Raw genomic sequence first — 27,028 nt, forward strand, 5'->3', positions numbered from 1 at the left:
GGACAAGTCCTACGTGGACTAGCCCACCACTTTTGGACGGGCATTGAGCGTGGAACAAGAAGTGTATTTTTAGCCAGCGCGATGAGAGCAGTGCTCTGCCAACACACACACGGGACCGGCTAAGTTGCTAGCGACTGAGCTGTTGGCCCGATTGGGGAAGACTGGTTACACAACAGAGGCAATCTCGAGGGATGATGAGCTGGGCCAGAGGTAACACTTGAAAACAGCTCATCGAAAGCTAAATCGATAACACAATGAGTGGCAACGTCTTCCCGAAACAGCAACGTACGATGTAGTCGAGCCGAGCCTGGTAATGCGCAACCGAGCTAGCTCAGCTGGCAAGTTAGTTTCCGAGCTCTGCTCAAAGCTGCGAATGTTAACATTCTGCCATAATAAAGTTGTGCTCGTCGCGACCAAAAACACTACGCCCGCGACATAAACGGTGAGTAGAAAATGATTCGAAGTAGTCACGAGAAAACACGCACCCGTGGACTATTTTATTAATCCCACAGCTTCTTGTCAGTGGAGATACACCAATACACAAGTCGGCATTACGCAATAGCTGTCCGTGCATAACGCCTGATAAAAAACATTCACACTCTTAATAAATACAGGACACTTGGTGTGTGTTATTTTTTCTGACCAAATATTACACATTTATTACACCTGATTAGCACAAAACATCGGTCTGTGCATTTATAATCTGATCTGTGTATACTTTTGATTACATGAGTTTAGAAAGGACAGACTCTGATGGGTCCATTTAAGCCCCCCTTATTTCCCGTAATTTTAGATTTTGAGCATGGTTGAATTTGGATAATGACACATTTATTAACATATTATTGTATAATACATCCATGGCGTAAATGGTTAACGTATATCCACGAATGCAGAACACATACATGAAACACTCAGGGATATTCTAAATGGATAAATACATAAAACCAGTCACATTTCTTTGTGGATTTTATGAATCACTGAAATTAACAGACGTGGAATGTATCTAATTATATTTTCTCAAATGTAATTGTGCAAATACTCGAAGTAAGCCCTTACATTATCGACTTATTTATTTCGTGGCCTAACTCCATTATAAATCTTATATCATTTTATAGAAATCTTTAAAATGTTATGGATTCAAGGTGTATATTTGCAGCAGCAATTTATTTTTTTTGTTGATGTTAACGGCTTTCTTCATTTGACTATTTTAAATGTGCATCAAAGTGGCTAAAATTATGAAATGAAAATCAAAACTGAATGGTTATTTTTATATATATTATATTGCCCCATGACCCTCATGTGGAGGATAAAGTGGTAGAAGATGGTCAGATGATGGATGTATTGTATTGGAGCTGCATCACATTTGCACATTTTGCAACAAAGAAATTGATTTAAAAACAAACAAAGTAAATCATTTTTTGAATGTGAGTTTATCTTGCAAGATAGTTTAAGTTAATTGTTTGCAAACTTTTTATTTTAATTACCACCTGAGAAAACATTGAGCTCTCAAAGTAACAAATTATTACCACTGTTGAAATAAACTGGTGTAAATTGGCCTAGCAAAGTCAGCAACGGACTTTCCACAGGAGGCAGATTTATTTCCAATACGATAATTTGCTCTCTCTCATCAACCTCCTCTTCCTCACATACATGTAAGACACTGGTATAGTGAAATTAGATTAAGTGATAATTAATCTATTAATAATCTATTTATTAATATTTAATGTATTGTTGTTGTTTGTTTAATTGTCTATGCACTCTGCACACAATTCCTCTGCTCCACTGTGATCACTTACACTGGTATATACAGTAGAACAGTATTTCTGATTTTCCTGCAAGCACCACCAGATGAAGCTTGCGTACCACTGGTGGTACACATACCACAGTTTGAGAAACCATGGGTTTAAGTAATTCTCAGAATTTGGAGCATTCGCCAAGAAAGGGGATTGGATCAGAGAAAGTCTTCATTAAAAGTGGAAAAGACTCAGTTTGTGATATCTTAGAAATTGGGGTTAAGTGATACTTTTATGATTTTCAATTAGCTTGTAATTATCCATGTACTTACTCTTTCTTGCATTACTTGTCCATATATTATTGAAGAGGATGCATTTGGAAAACAGCCTGACTTCTATGATTAAATTTCCGATTCTGACATTTTAAAAATTCTCTGGCTTTTTTACTTTTTAGATTTTGTTTCCCCAAAAAAATAATATATGGCTATAATCCTCTTCTGTAAAATACAGATTGTCAAGCTCTGAAATTGGCAAGATGGAGATATTCGAAGCAGAGTATCAACGTTCTCAACGTGTTAGCAGCCATGCGACTATGTGTTAATTTAGTTTTTATCAATATGCATTTGCAATCAGTATGTAAATACTGTGTCTGAGTATGTGTGTGTGTGTATGTGGTGTGTTCACCGGCTCACGTGGGTGCCACAAAACATCCATTGAGGTTTCACGGACTTCCTGAAAATAGTGCCATGTTGTATGTGGACTTCTTTAAACACACGAGTATCTCGATGCCACTATTCGCAATTTAAATGTCAAAACAGCCAAGTTTCTCTTTTATGGTATCTTTTAGGGTTGTCAGTTAACGCTGTGTGGGAATTGGGTTTGGTGAAGCGAGGCTATGAGCCGCTACGCCTTTCATATATCCCTCCGCTATTTTTTTTGTCCCCTTTCAGACTGTTTTGGTCTATTCGCTGTTAGCAACGGAAAGAACCCGAGATAGCAGTAAACCCTATTTTGAGATAATCTAGTTTTTTGTTAGAACTACATAACATACTGACACGTGGTCTAGCACCTATGTTTGTTTAAGAAGAGTGATTGGCACGCGTTGTCTTTTTAAAATATTATTATTATTTTGTTTTAATAGCAATTGTACATATTGCTAATTTAGCTAACAACCAGCTAGCTTCTTAGCATCTAGCATAGCATCCTCCTTTAGGAGGCACGTTGACATTAGCCTGCCAACTAACCAGACAGATCTTAGGATCGCCAACGTTAGCGAGCTGTCACACAACCCCACACCGTCTTATCGTCAAGAAATTCCGGCGTGAAGCTGATCATTTTAAGACGTCGTCTTTTATGGGATCACCATGTCAATGAAGGCCGGTGGAAATCGCAGTAAGCCCGGCGGTGGCAGCGCCGCTGGTGCCCCTGCCTCTGGTGCCGGAGGAAGCGGCGGGGGAAGACCGAACCTGGGCAGGTCTGTCAATTACAAAGCGTTCACGTAGCGGGATAAACACACAGCAGCCGCTGGGTTGTGAGGTGACTTATTAGTGCTTAAATACAGTCGCTTCCATTCGTGACGGATTTGAGAGATGACACCCCTGTTGAACGTTCCAAAAACCAGTACGCGTTTATGGATGTGAAGTGGGCCTTGCGACGTGATGGTCACCCACTGTAACGTTATGCAGTTTTGGCTAGCGAGGCCTTTGCCTTCTCCAATAATGTTGCAACTTCGTCGCACCGTGTCCATCTCCTCTTGCACGTCAACTGTAATGCACCATCTCGTCTCTGATGTCCAGACCCGTTTGGGTTGGACGAACATTTTCCGTCCATGTGTGCAGCTGAGAAGCTGCTTGTCAAGTTGCTGATACAAGTTGAATACGAGCCGAGAGTCAAGTGTGGCTAACATTAATTAGCCGTTTGACAGCCCATGCTTGTTATGCAGTGCACTTGCCTCACAACATGACACAGCTTGGCCTCTTTCCAAGCCCAATGAAACAACCGTGTGCGCTTTCATTTGATATTTGGTGTGTAGTTGGGTGCGTTACCGCAACATTGCTGCAATGGGTTTGCCGAGATATTGGCATTAAAGCGTGTGGGCTCGCGAAGGAAGGGGCGGATGGAGAGACGGGGCTGAGGAGGAGGAGAAGGGGGGGATTGTAGATCGACGTTGCCGTGGGTGTTCGTGTTGGAATTATGTCCTTGAAACATGACATTTCTCTACATGTCGACCCGCGATGTAGCTAACGCATACCGTCAGTGCACGAGCTGCATGCATATTGCGAGTATTGTGGGTTTACATTTGGCCAGGATTCTCCTCACCGGTCACTAGGACAGCGTGTCCATTCATTGCGTAGATTTTATGTTGTAGAATCGCGCGACGATATTGTGTCAGTAAGAATGGACAATTTGGACACATGCATCCAAATCAACCCATTTCGCACTGAAGTGGTGGTTTTCTTTGCAATTTCTGGTTGTGTTCAATATCGGCTTTTTTTCCCCAACATGCACAACGGTGATAATGTGGGGATAAAGTGGTCGTTGCAACAGTGAATCCAGTGTGAATGCTTGGCCATGTGCCAGCTGCTGAACAAGGTGCATTTTAGGACATGCTTTGGGAAAAAAAATGTGGGCTTCACAGCGTTCGCTTGGCAGCTACATGCACATTCCAACAAACATAATATCATATATGTGGGATGGTTGTGCATTGCTGTGCATTCATTATTTACTTTATATACACTTACACAATCTGTTAGTATAGATTAAACTGGATAATAAATTTGTAAGTCAATTCTCGGGCTTTCTCTTACAAGTTGTGTCGTGTCTTAATAATTTCATTGAATCTAAGAGCTTCAAGTGAATCTCATGAGACGATGTGCAAGCACAGAAATCACTGTTAATGATCACGGTTAGTCTGACAGTGGTGTTTTTCCTTCCTCTCAGGGGAAGACACAGTGGTAAAGGTCCCACAGCAGTAAGTACTATATCCTACTAATTATTCAGTACATAAGTTTGTATTATCATTAGTGCATTTGGATGATGAAGGAACAGAAGTTGCTTTTTGAAAACCCACACAGGTTATTGATGCTTATTTGTGTTAATTTGGTGCAGAGTCGCTTGTTTTGTGAGATGCATTATTATCTATGGAACAAAGATCCAAAATGTTTCACTCAGCAGTGGAGACTAGTTTCTTTGCAAATGAGGAATATGAAAGATTAACTTTTTTTTTTTTCTATAGGTCATTTTCAACGGTGTATATGCAAATATGAGGATGGTCCATGTTTTGACTTCAGTGGTGGTATGTTTGCTGCATTTCTGTCTTGTTTCTGAGAGGATGTTCTAGATATAACTCATAATGTCCTGAATTTTACTGAACAAAGAAGAACAATAACAAACATGGTTCCAATAGACCATCGTCTGGAACAGCTATGTGAATCATGCTTAATGTAAATGAGTTAGTAACAGCAGTTGTGCTGCAGTCTGTCTTTCACCATGTGCTGTTTCTTCAAAATGTCTGCGCTGCAATAAACAAAGTCTGTGCAGTTCGTGGAGACATCTGTTAGAATAAACAAAGCAGAGATTGATCAGTTTCTTGTCCATTTTGCAGCAGATGGATTTTTGAACATGTTTTCTGAATGTCTGAACTGATATTTTCACATTGTTGAATGGCTTACTGTCTATTGTGACAAATGCCTATTTATTTTTAGGGGACCAAGTGTGAGCTGAAAGTGAAAAATGGTGCAGTCTTTGAAGGAGTGTTCAAAACATACGGTCCGGAGGTAAGGATCACACAGTGTGACAGTCGTAATAGGGGCTAATATGTAGGTAGCTTTGTAAGTACATCAACAGCAGTGCTAACGATTAAGGTTAACTGTGCTGGTGCCCTGCTAGCAGTCATTACTGAGGTGGGTCAAACAAAGATCTCCCTCCCTATGTTTTCTTTGATGGATTGGAAAGATATGGCCCTTCATCTTCAGATGAAAATTTGGTATTTCTCCCAGTGAAAACCTTAACCTGAGGGAGGATCGACGTTTCTGTTGAGTTTAGTTGCTTTATCTTCACTTCTTGGTGCTATGACTTTCCATTTTTTTATATAAAATAGGGAGTGCTATTTCTTCATATTTTTTTTTGCCCATGCCTGTTATAGGATTATAAGGTTGGCCTGATATTCCAGAAGAAATTGAATTTGGTGTGCTTGCGCAGGCAAACATTCCTCTGTGTTGAGACCAAAACTAAGCATCACATTTGGCTTCTATTATCACAGTGTGCACAAGCTGAGCAGTCAAATATGCTGAAATAGTCACATAGCTGTAATCACTCCCCCCCTTTGTACACTGTTTCTTGCTTAAAGAAATGTATTTGGTTGCAGCACTTGTGTTTTCAATTTTATTCAGTAACACAATATAATGGTTGTACTATAGCAACTCATTGTTTTGAGGATATTTGTGGTCATATTTGCTTCTATAGCAACTTAGACGCTACTTTCTGGCATGTAGGGTATGTAATGTTGAGCTTTTTTTTTTTATTTTAAGAAAGCCCAGCCCAGATTGCAGCTTTTCATTGCCTCAGTCAAATAAATGGTGGATAAATAGATTAGGCTGCCTATTTATGTTCTTCCAATTTTTTCTTAAAGGTGCCATATGTAAGAATGTGGCCAAAAAAACGGTTACTACATTCAAATTCAAAATACAAAGATCTTTTAGGTTTCGTTTTCTGTAACTGGCAACCCGTGGTTGCTCGGCAGCTGAGACTCTACTAACTGCAATGATTGGTAGACAGCGGTAGGTGGCGCCACATGCCAAAACATGATTTCAAAACATAAACATAAACAAATATTTTTTTGATGCAAATATTTTGGCTGTACTGTTGTTGGTGAGTTCAGTATGATATGTGAACATTATTCATTGTCACTTTAATAGATGAATTTTAAGATCGTTTTATGATGAATAATGTTGGTGTGTTTTACGTTACTTTGTTGCAGGGTTGGAATAAAATATTACATGGCCTCTTGGGTTCTCCATGCTTTGTGATTCTTCATCTCATTTGTAGATGCATCATGTTTTTCCATTACATTTCAAATGCCTCCGTTATCTAAATCAACAAAATGTTCTCCTTCAGTGTGACCTGGTGTTGGATGCAGCCCACAGAAAAAGCCCGGAGCTGACCATAGGCCCCAGGAAAGAGGATATTGTGGAGAGCATCATATTCAAGGCCTCAGACGTGGTAGTTGTGACCTTCAAAGATGTTGACCTGAGTTTCGCAAAGAAAGGTAATGACGGCATTTCTGTTGACAGACTGAATGTATGAGTGAATGTTAAATAAATGTCAATCCTAAATACCAAATTGTTATAGCTGCATAGGCACCAAGAACTCATAAAACATTTACACTTCACCTGAATGAGTTTGTCCCTTTTCTATTCATTGCATACACACAATTATGAACACATGCCAGTATGAATATACCCATCAGTGCATACACACAAAACGTTTATCTTTTTCAGTTTGTGTTCTCCACCAGTGTCTGCTGTTTGCTCAGTCAATGGAGACTAATATGGTCTGTAGATTGGTTTGAAGGTTGTCCTGTCCTTGACCCGTACAGTTCCCCTGCTAAATTGTCTAAATCGAAATCTGTCATTGTAAAGTACTTAATTAACAGGGCAGTTAATCTAAGTGTTTTTAAAATACATTATTCTGCTATGTACACATGAGTAATGTCATATTTAGTAGGTGCATGTGATTTTACTTTTTAACCAAATGAATAGCATAAACAAGGAACATGCCCCCTATTTTAACTTTACTCTGCTGTTCTTATTGACCCTGGTTGATATACATCCATAAATTGTAGAATAGAGGTGAACTGCTGGTGTGGTCTCCAGTCATTTTGTCAATCATTCCATCTTTTGACTTTGTCATTTGTCTGTCTCTCCTCTCCAATGGTCTAGTCTCCACCGATACAGGTAATATATGACTGTTTTCTCCTTTCACACATTTCTTTATGCACTCAGATGGAATAAGCTCACTGTTGATCTTAAGTTGCACTCTAAATTATGACTCGTTTTAGGCTTGGGCCTAATCACTTTGCTGCCTTTTCAAAATCCAATTTCAGTGATTGAATTTGACGATCACTGCTTTTATGTAAAGTAACAATAATAAGATTTCACTATGTGATCTATGTCAGCCTTGCTCCATCTTTTCTCCAAATCTTTTTTTTCCCTTTAACCTTGAGACAGGATGTTGCTTTCAGTGAGTGGTAAACTTTCCATGTGCCCTGACTAAGCTTTTAGTTTGAGAAGAAGACTTCTTTGGACCTGCACATCATATGTATTTAATGGCCTCATGCTTACTTATGATGAATCTATGGATCTATAAGAAATATGATATTTTATGTGATAAATATTTAATATTGTGAGCATTAATGCTTTAATCCAAGCTGGATTTCTTATACATTTAGGAGTTTTTGCTTTGGGCTGCTATTTAAATGTATTGATAGGACAGATATTGCTTTACATATTATTGTATACATTTTACTAGCCACTGTGATTCTGCTACAGCATTTAAACCCTAAGAGATCAGGACTTTAGTCAGATCAGCACCAGAAGGCATTGGGGAAGTGATAAACACTGCCTGTGATTACAATGAAAGCAGCAGCTTGAAATATCATGTCGTAACTCAATTTGCTTTCTACATATTGTAGAGAAAATCTAGTTTTATTGTGATGTCTGTTTTGGTTTTGGTTTTGCTCTAAGGATGAACAAATGACTGCAGTCTTGATGCATGTTCACTTATCCCTCACAATGCATACATTTTGATTTGTAACTCTTCCTTCTTTTACTACACTATTCCCATGATGGACAGTGAGCATACCAACCACCTCGACTAGTGTAATTCAGACCTGTTAGCCCAACTGTGTGTATGATGTCAATCTAGCATATCTGAAATTGTGCAATGCTCAAAATGCTAATCCTTGTGTTATGAGACGATTTGAATGGCTGAGTTATGCACGTCCAGGTGGCTGATATGCTTTTTGTACACTGTCCATTGTGCCAGCTCTGAGTATAGGAGCAAACTTGGGCTGACATGAGATAAGACTTCCTTTCAAATATAATTGAGAGCTTTCTTTTAGCATGCCTTTCCTTGCTTTAACTTTATCCAAACACATTATTCTACCAGTGAAGTCAAATATTATGACTGCTCCTGACTGTATGGACCGTTCTGTCCATAGTGGGCTTCTACATACAGTATGTGAATGTCTTTTAAGTGGGTGCATAACAAATGAAAAAGGGAGGATGCTCCATGCTTCTTTTTTTCTTTTTTTTATAACCTGAAACATAGATTTAACTTTACAAGACTGGTCCAAGAAGATGGAGATAGGAAAAAGTACCAAGGCATTGATAATCTTGACAAGGCTGTCTTTTTACGCTGCCAGAACCATTCCATCTTTCTTAGCTTTACCAAGGCCAGATAGAGCAATAGCTCAAATGTTTTGTTTGAGCTATTGCATGTTCGGTTGCGAGTGGGTGCGCCCCGGTGAACCACCAAAACCTCCTGTAATAAAAGCCTTTTGCTGTGGCATGAGCGCTTCCTCCTGCAGCTAGTGCAGACCTATGTGATGGCATACCATCTTAAGCTCTTCTCTTTGCGTGCACGAGTTTGTCTAAATGTGTATTCTTTGTGTGCATAGCAGACAATTTTACCGACACAGCAGTGAGCGGTAAGATCAACGGCGAGCATAAAGAGAAAGATCTGGAGCCGTGGGATGGAGGAGAGACCCGCAACTCAGACAGCCTTGAGTCTCTGGACACGGATGTGGTAAGAAAAAAAAAAACATGCATGCATACACACCAACACAAATCTTGTAATAGAAACCACACAGACCCCCTACACTATGATGACTAGTTTGGATGCACAATATTATTAGCATGATATCGATATCGGCAAACACACAAGATCTGCCAATATGACTCCTGACCTCTGCAGTTGAGTGCAAACACTTATATTTATATCGCTTATCGGCTCAAGCACTCTGGATAAATTGGCATATTGTAAAATCTGGTCCACTGCATTGACGATTTGTTCACAGGTGTGAACAAAAGACATTCTCTCATGCTCTATGTTCCCTCTCTGTTTCCATCAGTCAAATGGTTGGGACCCAAATGACATGTTCAAGTACAATGAGGAGAAGTACGGAGTGTTGTCTACATATGACAGCAGCTTGTCCACATACACGTAAGTTCCTCTGTTCATGTGAATTTGTTTTTAATATTTCTAGTCATTGCCTCATACCTAAATCTGTTCTTCTCTAGTCGCTCAGTCCAGTTATTACCCTGATGCTGCCTCGCCTAATCTGAGCTTTTATTCCCCAGGGTCCCACTGGAGCGGGACAACTCCGAGGAGTTCCTCAAGAGGGAGGCGCGTGCTGCCCAGCTGGCAGATGAGATTGAGGCCAGTGCTGCGTACAAGGCACGTGTTGCCCTAGAGAATGATGAACGGTCCGAGGAGGAGAAATACACTGCTGTGATGCGAGGAGAACGGGAGACTCACACACAAAATAGCAGGTTCGTCCAGGATCAGTCATACAACGTACTTCTTTTGTATTCTCAGTTTTTCCCTTTTGGTAATTGGCACTTGATGTGTTTTTTATACTCTTTCTATAAATAATATTATTTAATATGCGTATTCCAGTTGTGGAACTTGCTCGGCAATTAGCTGAGTTGTTATTTTAAACCTTTGCAAACTCTCTCGCCTGTAGGTAGGGATGGGTACCAACTCCTGTTATTAAATAGGCCCGGGGGCAAAATTTTGAAGTAAATTAATATCAATAAGCTCTGATGTTAATGGAAAAAATGTTTGCCGTTTCTTTGTGACTTATTTTGACTGATGAACATATCTTTTTTTCTGTTATCTTGAATATTTTTGTGTAAATATTTGACTTAATCACCTGCCTGCTTCTCTCCGTTCTTCTGTATATATGTGTAGAGAGAACAAGTACATTCCTCCAGGTCAAAGGAACAGGGAAGCAATGTCATGGGGTCCCGGCCGTCAGAATTCACCTCGCCTGTCTCAGAGCTCCGCTGGGCCCTCGGCTCCTCGACCCGGGCCTCATGACTACAGTCCCAACTCCGGGGCTGACCAGAGGGTTGTTAATGGAGGTACGTTTTAGTACATCACAAATGCAAAGTGATATTGTTTATTTTTTATTTTAAACATACGGAAAAGTATTGGTTGGTGAGTGTGTTTTTCGGTATTGTGACTGAAATGTTCTTTTATGCAAAGCAGTGACTTTGTTTAATAGTCTCATGGACATTCATATCTATTGTTGTTTTTTTTTTTTACTTATATCAGTTAAATCATTATAATCCTACCTTGCCATGCTTTCTCATATTTAATGATCCTCTTCCTTCTGTTTCTGCTCGACCTTTTGTTTCCTCACTTCAGCTGTTTATCATGTGCATCCTTGATCATGTTTCCTTCCCTCTTTTAGGTTCATCCCATTGGCCCTCACCCTGTCCGTCTCCTTCCTCCCGCCCCCCCTCTCGTTACCAGTCTGGCCCCTCCTCCCTGCCTCCTCGGGCAACCACGCCCACCCGGCCACCCTCCAGACCCCCTTCTCGTCCTTCCAGGCCTCCCTCTCATTCATCCCACCCCTCCTATCCCTCCTCCTCATCCTCCTTTCCCCACCATGGGCCCACCTCGCCAGCCTCCACTCTGCCCAAACGCATGTCTTCAGAAGGTACCCACATCAGTGTGGAGTAGACCTGGGCAAAAGCATGAGGTGAAGGTGGGACAGATTGAGCTTAATATGAAGCTGATCTCCCATTTGAATTTGAAAGCTTTATTGAAAATTGTCTTTCAAGTTAAACTTTCAAAAACAAAATTTGCCCAGGTCTAGTGTGGAACATCAGGAATAGGTGATGTTGCCGCATCAGATTGATTTGGGATCAGATTTGTTATTTCCTTGCGAATCGATATTGTAATCATTTAAGAAGTCACAAAACTGATCCTTTGTCAGTGTGTCAGTGTGGCATTTTCACCGCGGCATGTGGGTGCTTCAGGGTGTGTGCTGTGCTTACTTTCTACTAAGAGTTAAGAACAAGATTTCATTTTTTTTATTTTACAGAGAGTCAATAAAAGAAAGTCGGCAAACGGAACACTAAAGAATTGAAAGCTTATTTTTCTCAATAAAAATAGGAATTAAATAACCCTAAACCTATGCAGAGAGTGGAATGAAGCATTGTAAAATATGCTTGGAGGCTTACCTATGGTCATTAATGCTATTTAAAGTAACCTCTGTGCCAAGCACATTATATTTGAAACATCAATGAACACAAACACATTTTGAGCTTAAATTTTTAGGACAGGACTTTCCATCCATATTTGCATTATGTTTATGTTAAATTAAGTCAACTGGAGTCCTGAGCAGAAATGATTGCTATCTTTTTCAAATGTTTATACATTAAAATGACCAAGGTTGCTCAGTTTCCCCTAGTGTCAATACACTCCACATCTCACAAGGTTAATAATTGTTTAAAAATCTGTATCCAGAGTTCTTTCTGGGACTATAACCTAGATACCAAAATCATTTTAGTGAAAATCTGCTCCTATATATTTGATTAATGCTGCTTACAGACAGTAAGCCTGGCAGAGGTAGATATTCACATAGTCTATAGCAAAAGACTTTTCACTGGGTAGTTTCCTGGAAGACGGCCACTGTTCGTGTAACTGCACAAACTCTGCCGAGCAGTAAATTCTTTAATGATGGGATTTCACCTCACTACCTCTCATCTGTGTCCTTCTTCATCTCATCCTTCCCTCGGTTGTGGTTTGAAGTTTGATGTGTCGCTTGATCACTTGATAGCTTTTTCAGCCGTTTCTGCACTAACATGCATGCCCTTTTTTAATAACATCACCGTATGATACGATATGTAAACATGAGGTGAAGACATAATGAGTGCACATATTTGGGTATGTAAAAGCTTCTGAGTCACAGATGAGCTTCAAAGAGAAACGTGTCTGTGAAGGTTCTCGGCCGTCCAGGTCGTGGTCATCCTCAGAAGTTAGCTGTAGGTAACTGGAGTCCAGTTACCTACAGCTAACATCTGAGGATGAGTTCAGAGAGAAACCACAGCTCGAAGCACAGACTGTTTGTCTATCTCGTGATGGAATTGTGTCTGTCTTCATCCACAGGTCCGCCAAGGATGTCTCCAAAATCCCAGCGGACACCTCGTACTCACAGAGTGCCGCCTTCCCGGACCACTGGTATTCCTCCCGGAGTGGACTTAATTTCCCACAATGCTCCTGGAGAGATTCCAGTGACTCCACCAACTAGGAGCAACTCGTCTGGAGGGACTTGGTCTTCAGTGGTGAGCGGAGGTAAGATTGTTTATTTATTTATTTATAACTTATTTTGTGATGCATATTGTGTGCGTGTTTTTTGTGATAACCACATACGGAAGGTGGGAATCATGAGTGACTGACCTGCATTCGTGGGGAAAAAAAGGATTTCATTTAATTCATCTTCATTTTCCACATCAATATTTTATTATAATATGAGCCAATACGAGTAATGCTTAAAACGCACACATTGCAATTTCTGTTGCCAAGGGGTCCCTAAACCTAAACTTCTCAGTCACAACCATCACAAAATACCTCATTTGATGGCATCAGGAAGGAGCATGGGATCATGGGAATTGTCTCCTTTGATTCCTCTGTGCATTTATTTGTTCTTTACGAGGAGATCTTCAGCAGCAGAATGTGTAGAAACCTGCAGTGTTTAGTTGTGATTTATTAGTGACAAATACACACAACAAAATGAAAAAAAACAAGGCAACACACTGACTAATTAGCAGTACTGAATATTCACTGTAAAAAGGATCATAAAAAGGTGACTATTACTGGTCTATTGCTATGAATGAAAATTAATATGGATGTATAGAGTGTCAGAAATGTTGTGGTTATTAGGAGAACACAAAATAAATGACATTTGTCATTGTTATGAGATGTTTTAATACAGAAATTATATCTGTCACTTCTTTCTGTTGCCCTGTAAATGAAAAGTAGGGGGAAACAATGAGGTTGCATTCAATGATCACTAAATGTCTTTTTTTTTTCTCACGTCCTCAGCTCACAGACCTCGTTCCCCTCGACAGAACAACATGGGCGGAGCCTCCGCTGGCTCCTCCTCTCTTCCTTCTCCTCAGACGGGAACCGCTCCCATGGAAACTGTTGCTACACCAATATCAGCTTCTTCTTCTTCTTCTTCTACTGCTGCTAGCTCTGCTCCCAATATGGCCGCCTCTCCGTCAGGAGATGGTAAGCTCAAAGTTAACTGACCAATGTTTGAGGGGGAAATGATAGTAAATACGGGGAATATTCTTTGCATTTGATTTTTAAGGGTTGGTTTTATCAGAAGCACTGTTTATCAACATTTGCGTTACTTTTATGTTGGGTCAGGATAAACAGTTTTTCTCTTCTGTGCAGCGAAAGAGTGTCGGGTTCAGGAGGGAAGACAAACATCCCCCACAGCAAACAAGGAGAACATTAAGCCCTTAGACAGCTCACCTAGTATCACCAGACCAGTCTGTAAAGGTACAGTACACATTACACAGCTGCCTTTGTTTCAGTCATCTGTGTACAGTATGTCTTTTGATATTGAAATCATGCAATGACACACCTGTTTATGTTTATTGTAATTCAGTTTTCCCTTTTGTGGTGCCTGAATCCGTGTTGTTAGAGCTGAGCCCCTTCATTATATCTTTCTCTCTCTTCTCACCCTGTAGGACCACCTTCTATGGCACCAGATCACAGAAAGCAAATAGATAATTTAAAGAAATTTAGTGTTGATTTTAGGGTGAGTATCACGTTCATTGGTATACGGTATAAATATGTTAACATTCTAAGAAACCTTTGTTAATTTGGCTGCATTCTCTTACTCTTCTTGTTCATTGTTTTTTTGCTCCTCCAGTTGCAGTCTAGTTCAAATCCAGATCCTACCTTTGACCAGATGATGACCAAGCCACCCAGAGATCCAGCAGACAAGCCTAAAGACCTTCCTCTGGACAAAGTGTCCACAGTGGGGCGGGATAGCACTGAAGAGGCTGTCGTCGTGATTGCTGCTGGCCACACCCCTGGTGGTGCCTCTGTTCCATCCAACGCCGGCATCACAAACACCAGTAAACCTAGCAGCCCTGCTGCACTGTCCCCGTCTCCCTCAGCCCCGGACCAAAAGAGGGCCGGGCTGGATGTGACATCGCAGGGAGTTCAGACGACTGCCACGTCCACGTTCAGTGGACCCAAGCATGAAGAGAAGGAAGAGAAAAAGGAGGCCGTACAAGAGTGAGTGGAAGAGACCGTATAGTAAAAAGTCCTATGTGTTCACAGTTCTTCATTGGTTCATTGGTTTATGCATCGGGTTTTCAAGTGCATTACCTGTTCCCGTGCATTTCTTATCCACACAAGGTCAATGTGTGTAGCTTGTCAAACAACCTGTTGGACAGTTATGTGATTAACTGACAAACGTCAGATGTGGGCAGATATTTCCTTGATTTTAAATTAAGCTTCTGTTTCAAAACAAGAAACACATCTCTGTTTGAGCTTGTGTAGAAATATGTTGGTGCCAGATGGCGGCCCTTGTAAAGCAACATGCTGGAACCGAGCATGATATACAAACTAGGCTTATTCTAAGGCTATGGAAACTATCAATCCATCCATTTTCTACCGCTTTATCCTCCACAAGAGGGTCAAGGGGGGAGCTGTGCCAATCTTAGCTGACACAGGGCGATAGGCAGGGTACATCCTGGACAGTTCGAGGCTATGAAAAGCAGTTATATATTTATACAAACCTCTTTTTCTGACAGTAAAACCTAGTAAATGTGATTGGATCTTAGGGTCTATGATTCTTCCGTGCCACCACAGCTCCATTGTAGTCCAGAAACTGCAACTTTGCAATGGATGACATGTTCGATGATTGATTGATTGGTTAAAGCAATGCTTTATGCAAGCCGTCAATGTTCATTTGATATATTTTGTCACTGCAGCTTCTTGTATATTAGCCATCATTCAGCTCACATATGGCCCTTAAAGCTGAAGATAGTGGTTTTTAGCTTGAGTATTAATGTCAAAGGATACACACATTTACACATTGTCCATTTAAAAAAAAAAAAAATGATTTAATATACACTACCGTTCAAAAGTTTGGTCTGGAAATGGGCCTCTATACACCTCTGTACATATTCCATTAAAAACCAGCTAGAATAGTTGTTTACCACATTAACAATGTATAGAGTGTATTTCTGATTAATTTAATGTTATATTCATTGAAAAAAGGTGTTTTTTCTTCGAAAATAAGGTCATTTCTAAGTGACCCCAAACTTTTGAATGGTAGTGTAAAACAAGCATCCTTTAAATTCCCAGACTTTCACTTTGTTAAGCACTTAGTGTAACAGTGAGCCAGCATGCATCCTGACACTGAGGGAGCTAAATGGAACTCAGCCATCCCCCTTTTGTGCTTTTTCTCCTGTGACCTTTCAAAATGGCTGCTGTGAATAAGGCCCATTATTCCACATTGAAGATGGTTCTCCAACAAACGCACCATTGACTTCTGTTTAAATCCAGTAACATTTGCATATTTCAGTCCTTAAACTTGTGCACTGTTGATTCTTCTCCTGCAGTCAAGTAAGAAAATCAACCCTGAACCCAAATGCCAACGAGTTCAAACCCAGGTTCAACACACAGGTCAGTATGTTGCGCTTGCTGCAAAGCCACACGGTTCACATTCCGCAAAGCGACATTTTTCAATATCTCCGTCTCATTTATATCGTCAGCCTAAACCAGCCAACACCCCGACACCTCCGCGGCCTCAGGGCCAGCCCAGCCCCTCCATTGTTGTCCAGCAGCCTCCGGCTGTCTATGGCCAGACGGTCTGCTTCCCCCAAATGTATCCGCTCACACCAGTCAGCCCCGGAGTGCAGGTGAGTCACACAGCTGCATGTCGAAAAATGTGCAATATGGAGACAAATGTATTTGCTTCTGTTCGCTGTAGAACAACACATTGATGCTGACTGAATCTCTAAGCAATAACCTTCAACTTAAGATCTACTAACATGTCTGCTAGTCATCATTTATATTTTTTTATTCCATCTCTGATGCATGTAGTTGTCATTTTCTTCCCCTTTTCCCATATTTTCATCAGAACACATCTGGCAAATTTTTGTAATTTCTTTTTTTTGTACACCAACATGCAGAGCATGTGCATCCTTTTTCCAACCCTTTTTCCTTCTTTATCATCTTCCAGTCTCTCATATTTGTCTGAATTATAAAAGATTTAAGATTTTGACATATTTGTGATGAACACTGTTAACGTTTTTTGTCATAACTCTGTTGTTTGTTTTTACCTGTGTTGCTTTAAGAAAAAAAACAAACATCAGACACCTGTAAAAGTTAACATACCTTGGTGAACAACTAAAGAGTGGTTCTTTTTTTTTTCCCTTTTCTCCCCCCTCCTCCTCTCTCTCCTGCTCCATTAGAAAAGCATAATATGGAAGGTTTGTGAAGATTTCTTTTTTTTTTTTTTTTACTTTATTTTAAAGCCCAATCAGTATTGAGATGTTTTGCTTGCTTGTTGAAATAATGCCATCAGATGTTGGTTTGCCAACTTCTTATTGCAATTCTTTTTACACTGTCATCACAGATGACTAAATGAATAGCTTTAAGCTAATAGGAGGTCAAGTCCCCTTGTTTTTTGCTGCAGTACTGTTTGTAAAATAAATGAATGGTTAATGACATTAGCTGATGATTAGAGGATGAAGAACAATATTTGGGTCACTCACACACCCAGTACTATTACACAGCTATAGTAAATGCATGTAATTTTCAAAACCTCACATGCACATTTATTTTTTAATATACAATGTTTTATGTACTGGCTACTAAAGCAGCAAACATGTACAGTAAAATAGCTCATGTTACACATAAACAAATTCACCTGTTTTTAGTTGAGGGGCTGCTTTTCATTTTTGCACACATTATGCTAAAATTTACCTGAGAGGTTTGAGCATTAACTTGTTGTTTTTCTTCGCTCTGGCTGTCCCTCCCTCCCCTCCAGTCTCCAGCCATGTACCAGGTCCAGATGCCTCATATGGTCAGCCAGTCTAAACCTTACAGACCAGGTAAAGGTGAGAATAACCGCTGCTCTCTCTTCCTTCCACGTGGGACCATTTTTTCTCTCTCTGAAGATTTTTTTTTTTTTTTTTAGTAAAGATTAAAGATTTGTCACAATGACAATGAGGTTCAAGAAATCATCCTCTGACATCTTTACTCAGAGCAATCAGGAGTTATGCGTCATTTCCACACAGCTCCTTGTCCATATACGAGTCATTTAAAGGTCCCATATTATACCCTATTTCTCCAAGTTCTCCAACCTGGTGTCCTAATGAACATGTCTGTGACATGCTTTGGTCAAAGTACCATAAGAATGAAGCACCACAGCAGTTCAATCATTCTGCCAAAACAGCCCTGTTCAGAACGCTCTGTTTAGTAGTATCTCTTTAAAGAAAGTAAAACGAAATTTAAGGGACAGGAAATGACGTCAGCCACAGAGGCTACTGGGAGCTAACAGTAATTAGCATTAGGACAAGTGATCATTTGCAGGCTCTAGCAGGCACATTGCTGTCATATACAACATGTATCCACTGGACAGATAAATCCTCTGGGGCTGGAAGTTTGTGTAGAACTCTGTGCTGCACTGTGGAGCCAAGAATAGAACTTTTAGCAGACTTTCGGTTTTCGGATACTGTTGCCCTCTCGGGCGTTTTACGGACAAAGCGGAGCTCCGCGAGGGAACAATTCCAGGAATTTAGCGTCTTGTGACGTTCGTCAAGTGAGTCATCGTTTCTCACACTTTGCCAACTGATATGGCCTCCAGAGTCCCAAATATAAGTATTAAAATGCTGAAATGAAGTTAATTTTGCATAATATGGGTCCTTTAAATGTACTGCTGGATAATATTTCTTAGTTCTCTCAGTGGATTTGGAAAGACGATGACATCAGCAGCAGTTGGATTTTGTAGTGAAAGAGAGCTCGTTTATAATTCAGTCCAGTTCTGGGAGAAAATCATTTAGAACCGAGGTCTACTATGCATAATTCAATCGCAACACAGACACTTTATTTTGAAATTCTGCGAAATATATCAATCATCACAAATATTTTTATTGTGATATCATGATGGAATTCTGTGAAAGAGTTTTAATCTCACACCCCTCCACAAAAGTTGGGACTTTTTTTCCCACTTGGCTGGCCCCCTCCTGACCAGGAGGACCCCAAGGTTGTTTGGGCTTTAGACCCCTGATTCAGAACTACTTCCTCCATGATCATGTTTTAGTTCAGATTTTAGTTGATTTATTTTCTCAAAAATGTCAATCTCTAGTTCCCAACATGCCTCAGCAGAGGTCAGACCAGCACCACCCACAAGGGACACCCACGATGATGCACCCGGCAACAGCAGCAGGACCACCTATTGTAGCACAAAGCCCCGCCTACTCTGCCCAGTACTTCACGTGCAGTCCACAGCAGTTCACCAGTCAGCCGCTGGTGCAGCAGATGACTCATTACCAGTCACAGGTGAGATTTATTCTCCAACCTTCCTCCACTCAAACCTCTGAAATGTTTTACTGGACTACCATAAAAACATTGAGACAAATGTGTGTTATAAATAGGGCTTTTATCGAAAAATTGCAATACGGCCTACTGGACTTTTTAAATCGCAGCAGGCGCAGCATTTGTGTGTCAAAATATCAATTTTAGATTAAGTATTGTCTTGATCTATACACATGTTATTTTACAGACTAAAGAAAACATCTTTGTTTCTCACAGATCTGCACAAATATCACACAGTACTTATTTTAAATACGTTTTTCCAATGAAAATCTGATATTTTCATTGACATTGTAAATCATGTCGCAGTCGCAATTCCTGTCAAAATAATCCCAAGTAGATTATTTATTAAAAATGGCTCAGCCCTAGTTTTTTAGTTATTTTCGTGAACATTAATGACGATCAATATCTGTGTATCTGACACAAACCTGCATCTTTTGCAGTTGTTTGAAATGTGAGAAAATGCCGATGCGGGTTTTTGAAAAGGGAATTTGAGGTCCATATGTACAACTAGAGTTATTCTGTTAGCATACGGTGGCAGATTTGAGTCTCTCCTCCATCTGTGGTCCAGCAGCTTTATGTGAAGGCAGCATGTAAACCAGTGTTTCATTACCTCTGATCTGCTGACTGCATGATGCTGTATCTTAACAGAACATTTCTCATTGGATACACAGAGAAAGGGTGTTTTTTTTTCTCAGCTTTGTTTAAAATCATCAAATATATATGTTAATGCTGCATTATTATTATTATTATTATTATTATTATTATTATTATTATTACCAAAAGCCTGTATTGTAGATACTATGACTCTCATGTGTGTTCTTTTGTGACCTGCAGGCACAGCATGTGTTCAGTCCAGTCATGCAGGGAAGTGCTCGAATGATGGCGCCTCCCACACACGGCCAACCCGGCCTCGTCTCTTCCTCGACTACGCAGTACCCAGAGCAGACACACACCATGTATGGTATGTCTGACCAGTGCCGTACCTCTGTATGTTTATTGGTAATGTGCGACAGGTGAGACTGTGCTGTGTTACAGGCACCGCTTTAAAACGTATACTTTTTATTCGCAGTGTCTCCAGGGCCAATGCCTCAGCAGTACCCCCACCCCACCGCCACCTTGCACCACCCACAGCACCCACAGCCCTCTGCCACGCCTACAGGCCAAGGCCAGCAGGGTGGTCCCCCACAGCACGGAGGTCCTCAGAACCATCCGGCTGCGAGCCCGGTCCAGCACCCGCAGCACCAGCAGGCAGCAGCAGGTGAGTACAGCTGCTTCACACATGCATTGAACTCCACAAGTTCTGTAGACCGTAAAGTCTACTGCATACCTGTTGCATATGTCACATGTCCCATTCCCATTTCACAGTAAAAGCACTATAGCTTTTCAGTTCCCTGAATTCATATTTTTTTTCAACAAGGCTTTTATTGTGAATTATTTGCAGGACTTACAGATGTTCGGCTTCATACTAAAATGTTTTTGCATGTAGGTGAGTACAGAGAAGTATTTGGAGTATATTCTTATATTCTTCTGTTCAAAAAAAAAAAAAAAAACCTCATGTCAAACATAGCAGAGGCTCCACGTGTGAAGAGCAGAGCTGCGTCACACACTTGCACACGCACATAGCGTGGACCTGGCGTTACCCAGACGATGTCTTTGTCTTATGTGCACGCCAAAATCCCCAATCCAGAATATGTGGACCCATTATCTCCCGGAGTTCACATCTGAAAACACAACCTGTTTTTTTTTTTCTAAGGTGTGTGTTCTTTTCAAATGAAACACTCAAGTCAGGTACTGTGTTTGTGTTTTGTGTTTGTGTGTTGTAGCAGCAGCAGCAGCCCAGGCCCTCCACCTGGCCAACCAGCCTCAACAGCAGCAGATGTACTCAGCCTTGGCCCCCACGCCCCCCTCCATGACCCCGGGGCCTAATCCTCAGTCTCCACAGGCATCTTTCCCTACTGCCCAGCAGACTGTCTATATACACCCTCAGCAGGTGCAGCATGGCTACAACCCCAACCACATGGCCCACGTGCAGCAGGTAGGTCACACCCAGCTCTCGTCCGCCTGGACAACGTCCGTGAAAGCTCCAGCCAAGTAAATCAGACTGGCACCGTTTTGCCTTTTACAGGAATTTTAATGTGTGAGGGGAGAAATCTGGGAGAGTTTCCAGCAGGTGTTCATGAATGGGCACGGCGGAGATTTTTTTTTTGGCACTATGAGCAAGTTTCCATTATAATGTTTATCTCACTTTCCCAACGTGTGGGTAAAGACGAACAGTCAATCATGATATGAGCATATAGAAAAATAGAAGCTATGTCTTTACAGGAATAGTCAGTCATAACATTATATATATATTTTTAATCTGATTAATTGGTAGAAAAATATTCCATAGTAAGCTACATTAAATCAGCTAACATCAATTTTTACGCTAGCGTGTGCCGGCAGCGTTAGCAACTGGATGCTTTGGGTTCAGCTGCTGAATCATTGAAAACGTGCTGTTGTGGTTACGCCAGTTGTCGTTTACAGTGGTTACACTGCACCTTGTTGGCTTCTTGTACAAGGTTAAAATGTTCCCACACTTCAGACATTTTCTGCCTTTTTACGGGCTGTTTCACTCTCCATCTCCACCATCGTGGCAGCTGAAATCTGGGTGTGCGTCTGCTAAAACGGTCCGTGTGGAACAATGATCCCTGTGCTGAACAGGCCGCGCGAGATAGGATAGTTACTCTATTCACTCGAGTAATCGTTGCAGCCCTAGTCATAAATGACTTCATTAACTCTGGCAAAGGAAGGTTGCATTTTGTCTTTGAAAGACGACATGCAAATAGCATGTTCTCCCTGTGGGTTTTCTCCAGGTTCTCTGGTGGTTTCCTCCTAAAGTCCAAAAACATGCAGATTTGTGGATTAGGCAAATTGGACACTCTAAATTGAGTGTAGATGTAGATCCAAAATGATTACATTTTGGTTTTGATATGTGTCCAGATTGAGGTGTGTTGAAACGGTGGGAAACTGAACACAAGCTATAGCCAAAGATGCATGCACACAAAAAGCAAATAATCTTACTTTTATTCTTCTGTTCTTTTAGCTTTTTAGCAGAAATCGCTCCTGCAGACTTGATATTTATATTCCTCTGTGGATGAAATGAGTAGAATGACTGAAAAGTTGCTTTTATGTTGTTTACAGGCGTGGATAAGAGGTTTAAAGAGAGATGATTAATCATTTGTGCTTGTCAGCAGTACAGACACTTGTTTTTTTTATTCATGTTCTTCCCGTCTGTGTGTAACTGACAGCAACTGAGGATGTTGTGGCTCAGATGTCTGTTCGGTTCATTTCTAATTATCTTGTCCCTTGTTCTTCTGTCTGTCTTTGTCATTCTCACTTTGTCGCACTCTCGCCTCACACACACACACTCTTTGCCTTTTCACACTCAGGCCCATATGCAGTCCGGTATGGTACAGTCTCACCACCCAGGAGCCACCCATCCAATGATGCTGATGGCGACGCAGGCTCCTCCTGGTGGTCCACAGCAACAGATGCCTCAGACTGCCCTCAACCCCATCCCTGTTTCCTCTACCACACATTTCTCCTACCTGGCACATCCACAAGGTATTTCTGTTTTATGGACTATCACATGTCTATGGGCTGGATTTAGTAATATGTTTGTATGGAGATGGAAGATACCAGAGAGTGGGGGGGAGGGACACAAATAACCGACAAGGGACGAAAAAAGAAGAAAAAAAAAGAACAACGAAGGATAGTATTATGTGTGGGTGGGATGGCTTTTTGATTTTGTTCAGGGTGGATATTGCAGAGGGTATAAAGGACTTTTTGTAAGTGTTTTTATGGGCCAGTGGGACTTTACAGCGTCTGCCTGATGGCAAGAGCTGAAAGGAGTGAAGGAGGGAATGAGATGGGTCCTCACCCTGAGCACTGATATAGATTTTTATAATATATTAATCCTAAATCTGCCTGTTTCTCCCCTCTACAGTGCAGCCTCATCATCAGCAGCAGCTGTAGACAGAGGGCGCCAGTGAGCTGAGGGACCCCACCGCTCTGCGTCGTCGCACTTCTCCACCAGAGCCTTCACAACCAGGGCCGAGGAAGAGAACGAGAGCCCCCTTCCTCTCGTCTCTGTCCTCGCCCCTCCCTCCCCCCCCACGCACACACACACACACACACACACACACACACACACACACCCACACACCAACACCGAACATGCTTCACATCAGCTTGTCTCTCCCTCCCTCCCTCCAGACTAGGCAATAAGAGAATGTTAACAGGTTGATGCAGTGACATGTTTTAACAAGCTAGAGTTTTAACGGACAAGACTCCTCCATATTCAGCCCCCCTGTTCACACACACACACACACACAAACATAAACACACACACTTTCCGGGGTCCCAAATTGCAACTCGAGTCAGCTTGCCAAGTAAGTAAAAAGAATAAGAGAGTAACTAATCAGTGAGAGTGATGAAGAAAATTCAACTGGAACTTTTATTTTGTCTGCACCTTGTTATGGGGAAAAAAAAAAAAGAATCTTCCAACTTTTAGACAGTATTAATCTTACTGTTTATTGCTGCTGCTTTGTGCTGCGTTTGTCTCCAGAGTAACACGACCGGTTTCTAACCAAACTAAAAAAAAAAAACAAACGACAACAACGAAACAGGACGAGAAGCTTCCTGTGAAACGGAAACACGTTTTGGGCAGCCAACAGGACGGGAGAAGCGTTATTTATGAAACTATAATGGCTGAAGTGATCAGATCCCACTTCTCACCTGACCCTTATGTAACTTTTAAGTTAAAACTTTTACTTTGTAGATAATATAAATAATTTAAAAAATGAGCAAAAAAATTTAAAAAACAATAAAAAAGTTTTAAAAACTGAAACGGCTCACTGAGTTATTCACCCCGTCCCCCTTCTCCTCTGTACGTCTATTATGCATGTATTTATCTGGAAAAAACAACACTGTAATGGTAATACAGCAAGGTTATAGTAGTTAATTTGTTTTAGTATTTATTTAGTTTGGACTTGTTTTTTTTAAAATTAGTTTTAGAGTGAGTCTGCTAGTTTTTATTAGTTTTTTTGTAATGTGGAGTATTTGCCAGGTGCACGATGCATAAAGGTCATGGTAAGTATTGTTATTGAAAAACTCAGCAGAAGATACCATTTAGTAAATGTATTTGGACAGATGAACATGTATGAAATAAAGATGAAAACCAAGTTAGTTTTATTACACACCATTCAGTTTCAGTTAGTTACCGTTTTTTAAAATTATTTTTCTTTATTATTGTCTTAAAGTACATTTATTTTCATGGGGAAAAAAAAAAGCTTCTCCAGGTTCAAGTGTCAAGTATGTGTGATCTACTCTTACACTTGAACAATAGCACGACCCTGACTCTCTTTAAACTGGAGTGGAAGCACAATTAATGTGAAGATCTGTGTTTTACATGTAGAAAAATATCTGGTTTATTCAAGACATGCTTGAGCATTACATACACGTCGTGTACGCATTGGCACCAACTTTCCACAGAATGATGAGAAACTTTTACGCATGTTGTTAATCATGATGCCGGGCTTTGTCTTGTTGTCCTTTTCAGGAAGTACTGTATTAAACCTGCTGAGCTGCTGCTGCTGCTATCAATGGACGAGCGGTTTCTGCAGTTTGCAGCTCCTGCACATGGACGTCCTCTCCTTTTGTCACGTCCGCTCATCATCATCACATCATCTCTCCGTGTATAATCTTCCAACTCTTCAATCCTCTTATCTCTTAATTTGATTTCTTTGACAGTTTTTGTTTGTTTGGCAGGTTTACTGATCTCCTCCATAAAACTCCAGATTTTCCTGATTTCCCCTTTGGTGGCATCTTCCCCACATTTCATCATTGAGGTAATTTCCTACAAGTGTTGGACGTCCGCTCATCATCATCATCATCACATACTAATTTAAGTATTTTGAGTTGAGCATCAATTGAATAATCTGGTTTAGTTTGTGTCACTGGATTATGAACAACACTGAAAGTCTGTTGGTCTGTCTTCACACTGGGAAATAGATGGATGTTTTTAGCTGAACACTTCACTAAGATAATAACCAGATAATTGGATAACATTAACTGCTGCCATTTTGCGACAGCATTAAGCTAATACTAGGTTATCGTGGTTTTATCCTAGACTAGTTGTGTGGGGAAAATAAACTCACTAAAATGTGTCATGTTGGAGCATTTTCTTCAGTGTGCCAACACAAACCTTTGTAGCTCTGCTTTACATAACCATAGTAACTGCAGTCGGCAAAGTCACTGGAGAAATAGTTGATATCTGTTGGTGACGGTAGCTCAGTGGTAGAGCGAGTTGACTTTCACCTCGCAGGTTGTGGGTTAAATCCCTGGCTCCCGCTTGTCTATATGCCGATGTGTTCTTGGGGAAGACGCATTACACTAAGTTATTAAGATACTAATGTTTTGTCATAAGCTCCTCTCACGCAGATTAGAACCTTAGAAAATCTCTTATCTCTGAAACTCTCTGCTGTTGTTTTACATTTATTGTCCAACTCTCTCTTTGTCTCTCGACAATTTTGCAGCGTAGAACGTTGTTGGTGCTGCAGCAACAGGAAGGACCTGAATGCAGAGTGAGTAAAGTAGAGCTGCTAACAGGAACTCTCACTCTGACAGAACTTTCCCTATACTCTTTTTATTTAAAGTTTTTCTGACTTTTCTTCTTTTAAAAGGAACGTAGCGTTCTCCACAATTATCCCGCACCTAGTGAGAACCTTATTATTATTTTGTAACACAATTAAACTCAACACACAGAAACACATTTTTGGTTAGGTTTATTTTACAAAAAGTCAAATATACAGTTGGTATATATATATATATATAATATAATATAATATAATTTAGATGCTTATAACTGAAAGGGTTTCAAACACAATGACCGATTTCAAAGCTGATGTGGTTTTCGAGGGGGAAGTCGGGTCAAACTGGAATGTTTACAGTGCTACGTTAAACAAAACACAATGAACAGTATTGAAGAACACAAATCATCGAATGGAGGGGGGGGGGGGCGGCTGGAGTTAAAAGGTGTTATAGGCGCTGTGGGGTGGATGTTGAGGATGAAATACACCTGAGGTACACAGGAGGACTCTTCTCTTGCAGTAACTCGACTCTGAATCATAAAAAACGATGAGAAGGCAAGAAGCAGCAGGAAAACTTGGCAGCATGTTTTCTGGGAACTTTGACATACGTCTTAATTTCTTCAGTCTGTGAGCAATATTTTGCTCTCACAATGAATTCATCCACCTTAAAGCCTTTGCTCACACACACACACACACGCACACAAACACACAGGTGTGAAGCACTGGGGCAACTCTCAAGTTATTGCACTACACAAGTTCTGCACCACGTCACACCCTGAGTTTTCAGGAGGGGGGAAAAAAAAAAGGGGAAAAGCAACAGCAGCTTTCTGGCAAAGGCACAGTAATTCTCCTTTTTAGAGAAACAAGACGGGAGTGAGAGTCACAAAACTTTACTGTTCCCTTTTAGCAAGAAAGAAACAAGAGGTTTGTTTTTGTTTTTTTTTGCTTAAACTCGGGCACATAAATGCAGGAAGATTAACCGTACTTTTGCCAAAAACATCCATGTTTTTGTTCCCCTTT

At 40.7% G+C, this 27,028-nt stretch overlaps 1 protein-coding gene across 4 annotated transcripts; it reads left to right on the plus strand.

Annotated features, from left to right (window-relative positions):
- Window positions 1-108: 108 nt before the first annotated feature.
- atxn2 (ataxin 2) lies at window positions 109-24,218 on the plus strand (the record flags this gene model as incomplete). 4 transcript variants are annotated; one of them, XM_083905267.1, is made up of 26 exons in its annotated part: window positions 109-210; window positions 4,674-4,704; window positions 4,969-5,028; window positions 5,438-5,509; window positions 6,849-6,999; window positions 7,673-7,687; window positions 9,415-9,539; window positions 9,865-9,956; window positions 10,094-10,285; window positions 10,707-10,879; window positions 11,212-11,460; window positions 12,915-13,100; window positions 13,851-14,039; window positions 14,208-14,315; window positions 14,507-14,577; window positions 14,692-15,062; window positions 16,397-16,460; window positions 16,550-16,696; window positions 17,252-17,269; window positions 17,830-17,899; window positions 19,150-19,343; window positions 20,214-20,340; window positions 20,449-20,637; window positions 21,203-21,414; window positions 22,808-22,982; window positions 23,365-24,218. In XM_083905267.1, the coding sequence occupies 24 exons, from the start codon at window positions 4,996-4,998 to the stop codon at window positions 23,391-23,393; spliced, it is 3,252 nt and encodes a 1,083-aa protein (XP_083761393.1). In that variant the 3' UTR covers window positions 23,394-24,218. The 4 variants fall into 4 exon arrangements, with proteins under 4 accessions (XP_083761393.1, XP_083761390.1, XP_083761391.1 ...); XM_083905264.1 differs by lacking the exon at window positions 109-210 and adding an exon at window positions 3,104-3,207; XM_083905265.1 differs by lacking the exon at window positions 109-210 and adding an exon at window positions 3,104-3,207 and having other exon boundaries at window positions 17,830-17,893.
- Window positions 24,219-27,028: the final 2,810 nt, after the last annotated feature.

The sequence above is a fragment of the Microchirus variegatus genome (genome assembly GCF_963457635.1).
Source record: "Microchirus variegatus genome assembly, chromosome: 18".
Lineage (NCBI taxonomy): Eukaryota > Metazoa > Chordata > Actinopteri > Pleuronectiformes > Soleidae > Microchirus > Microchirus variegatus.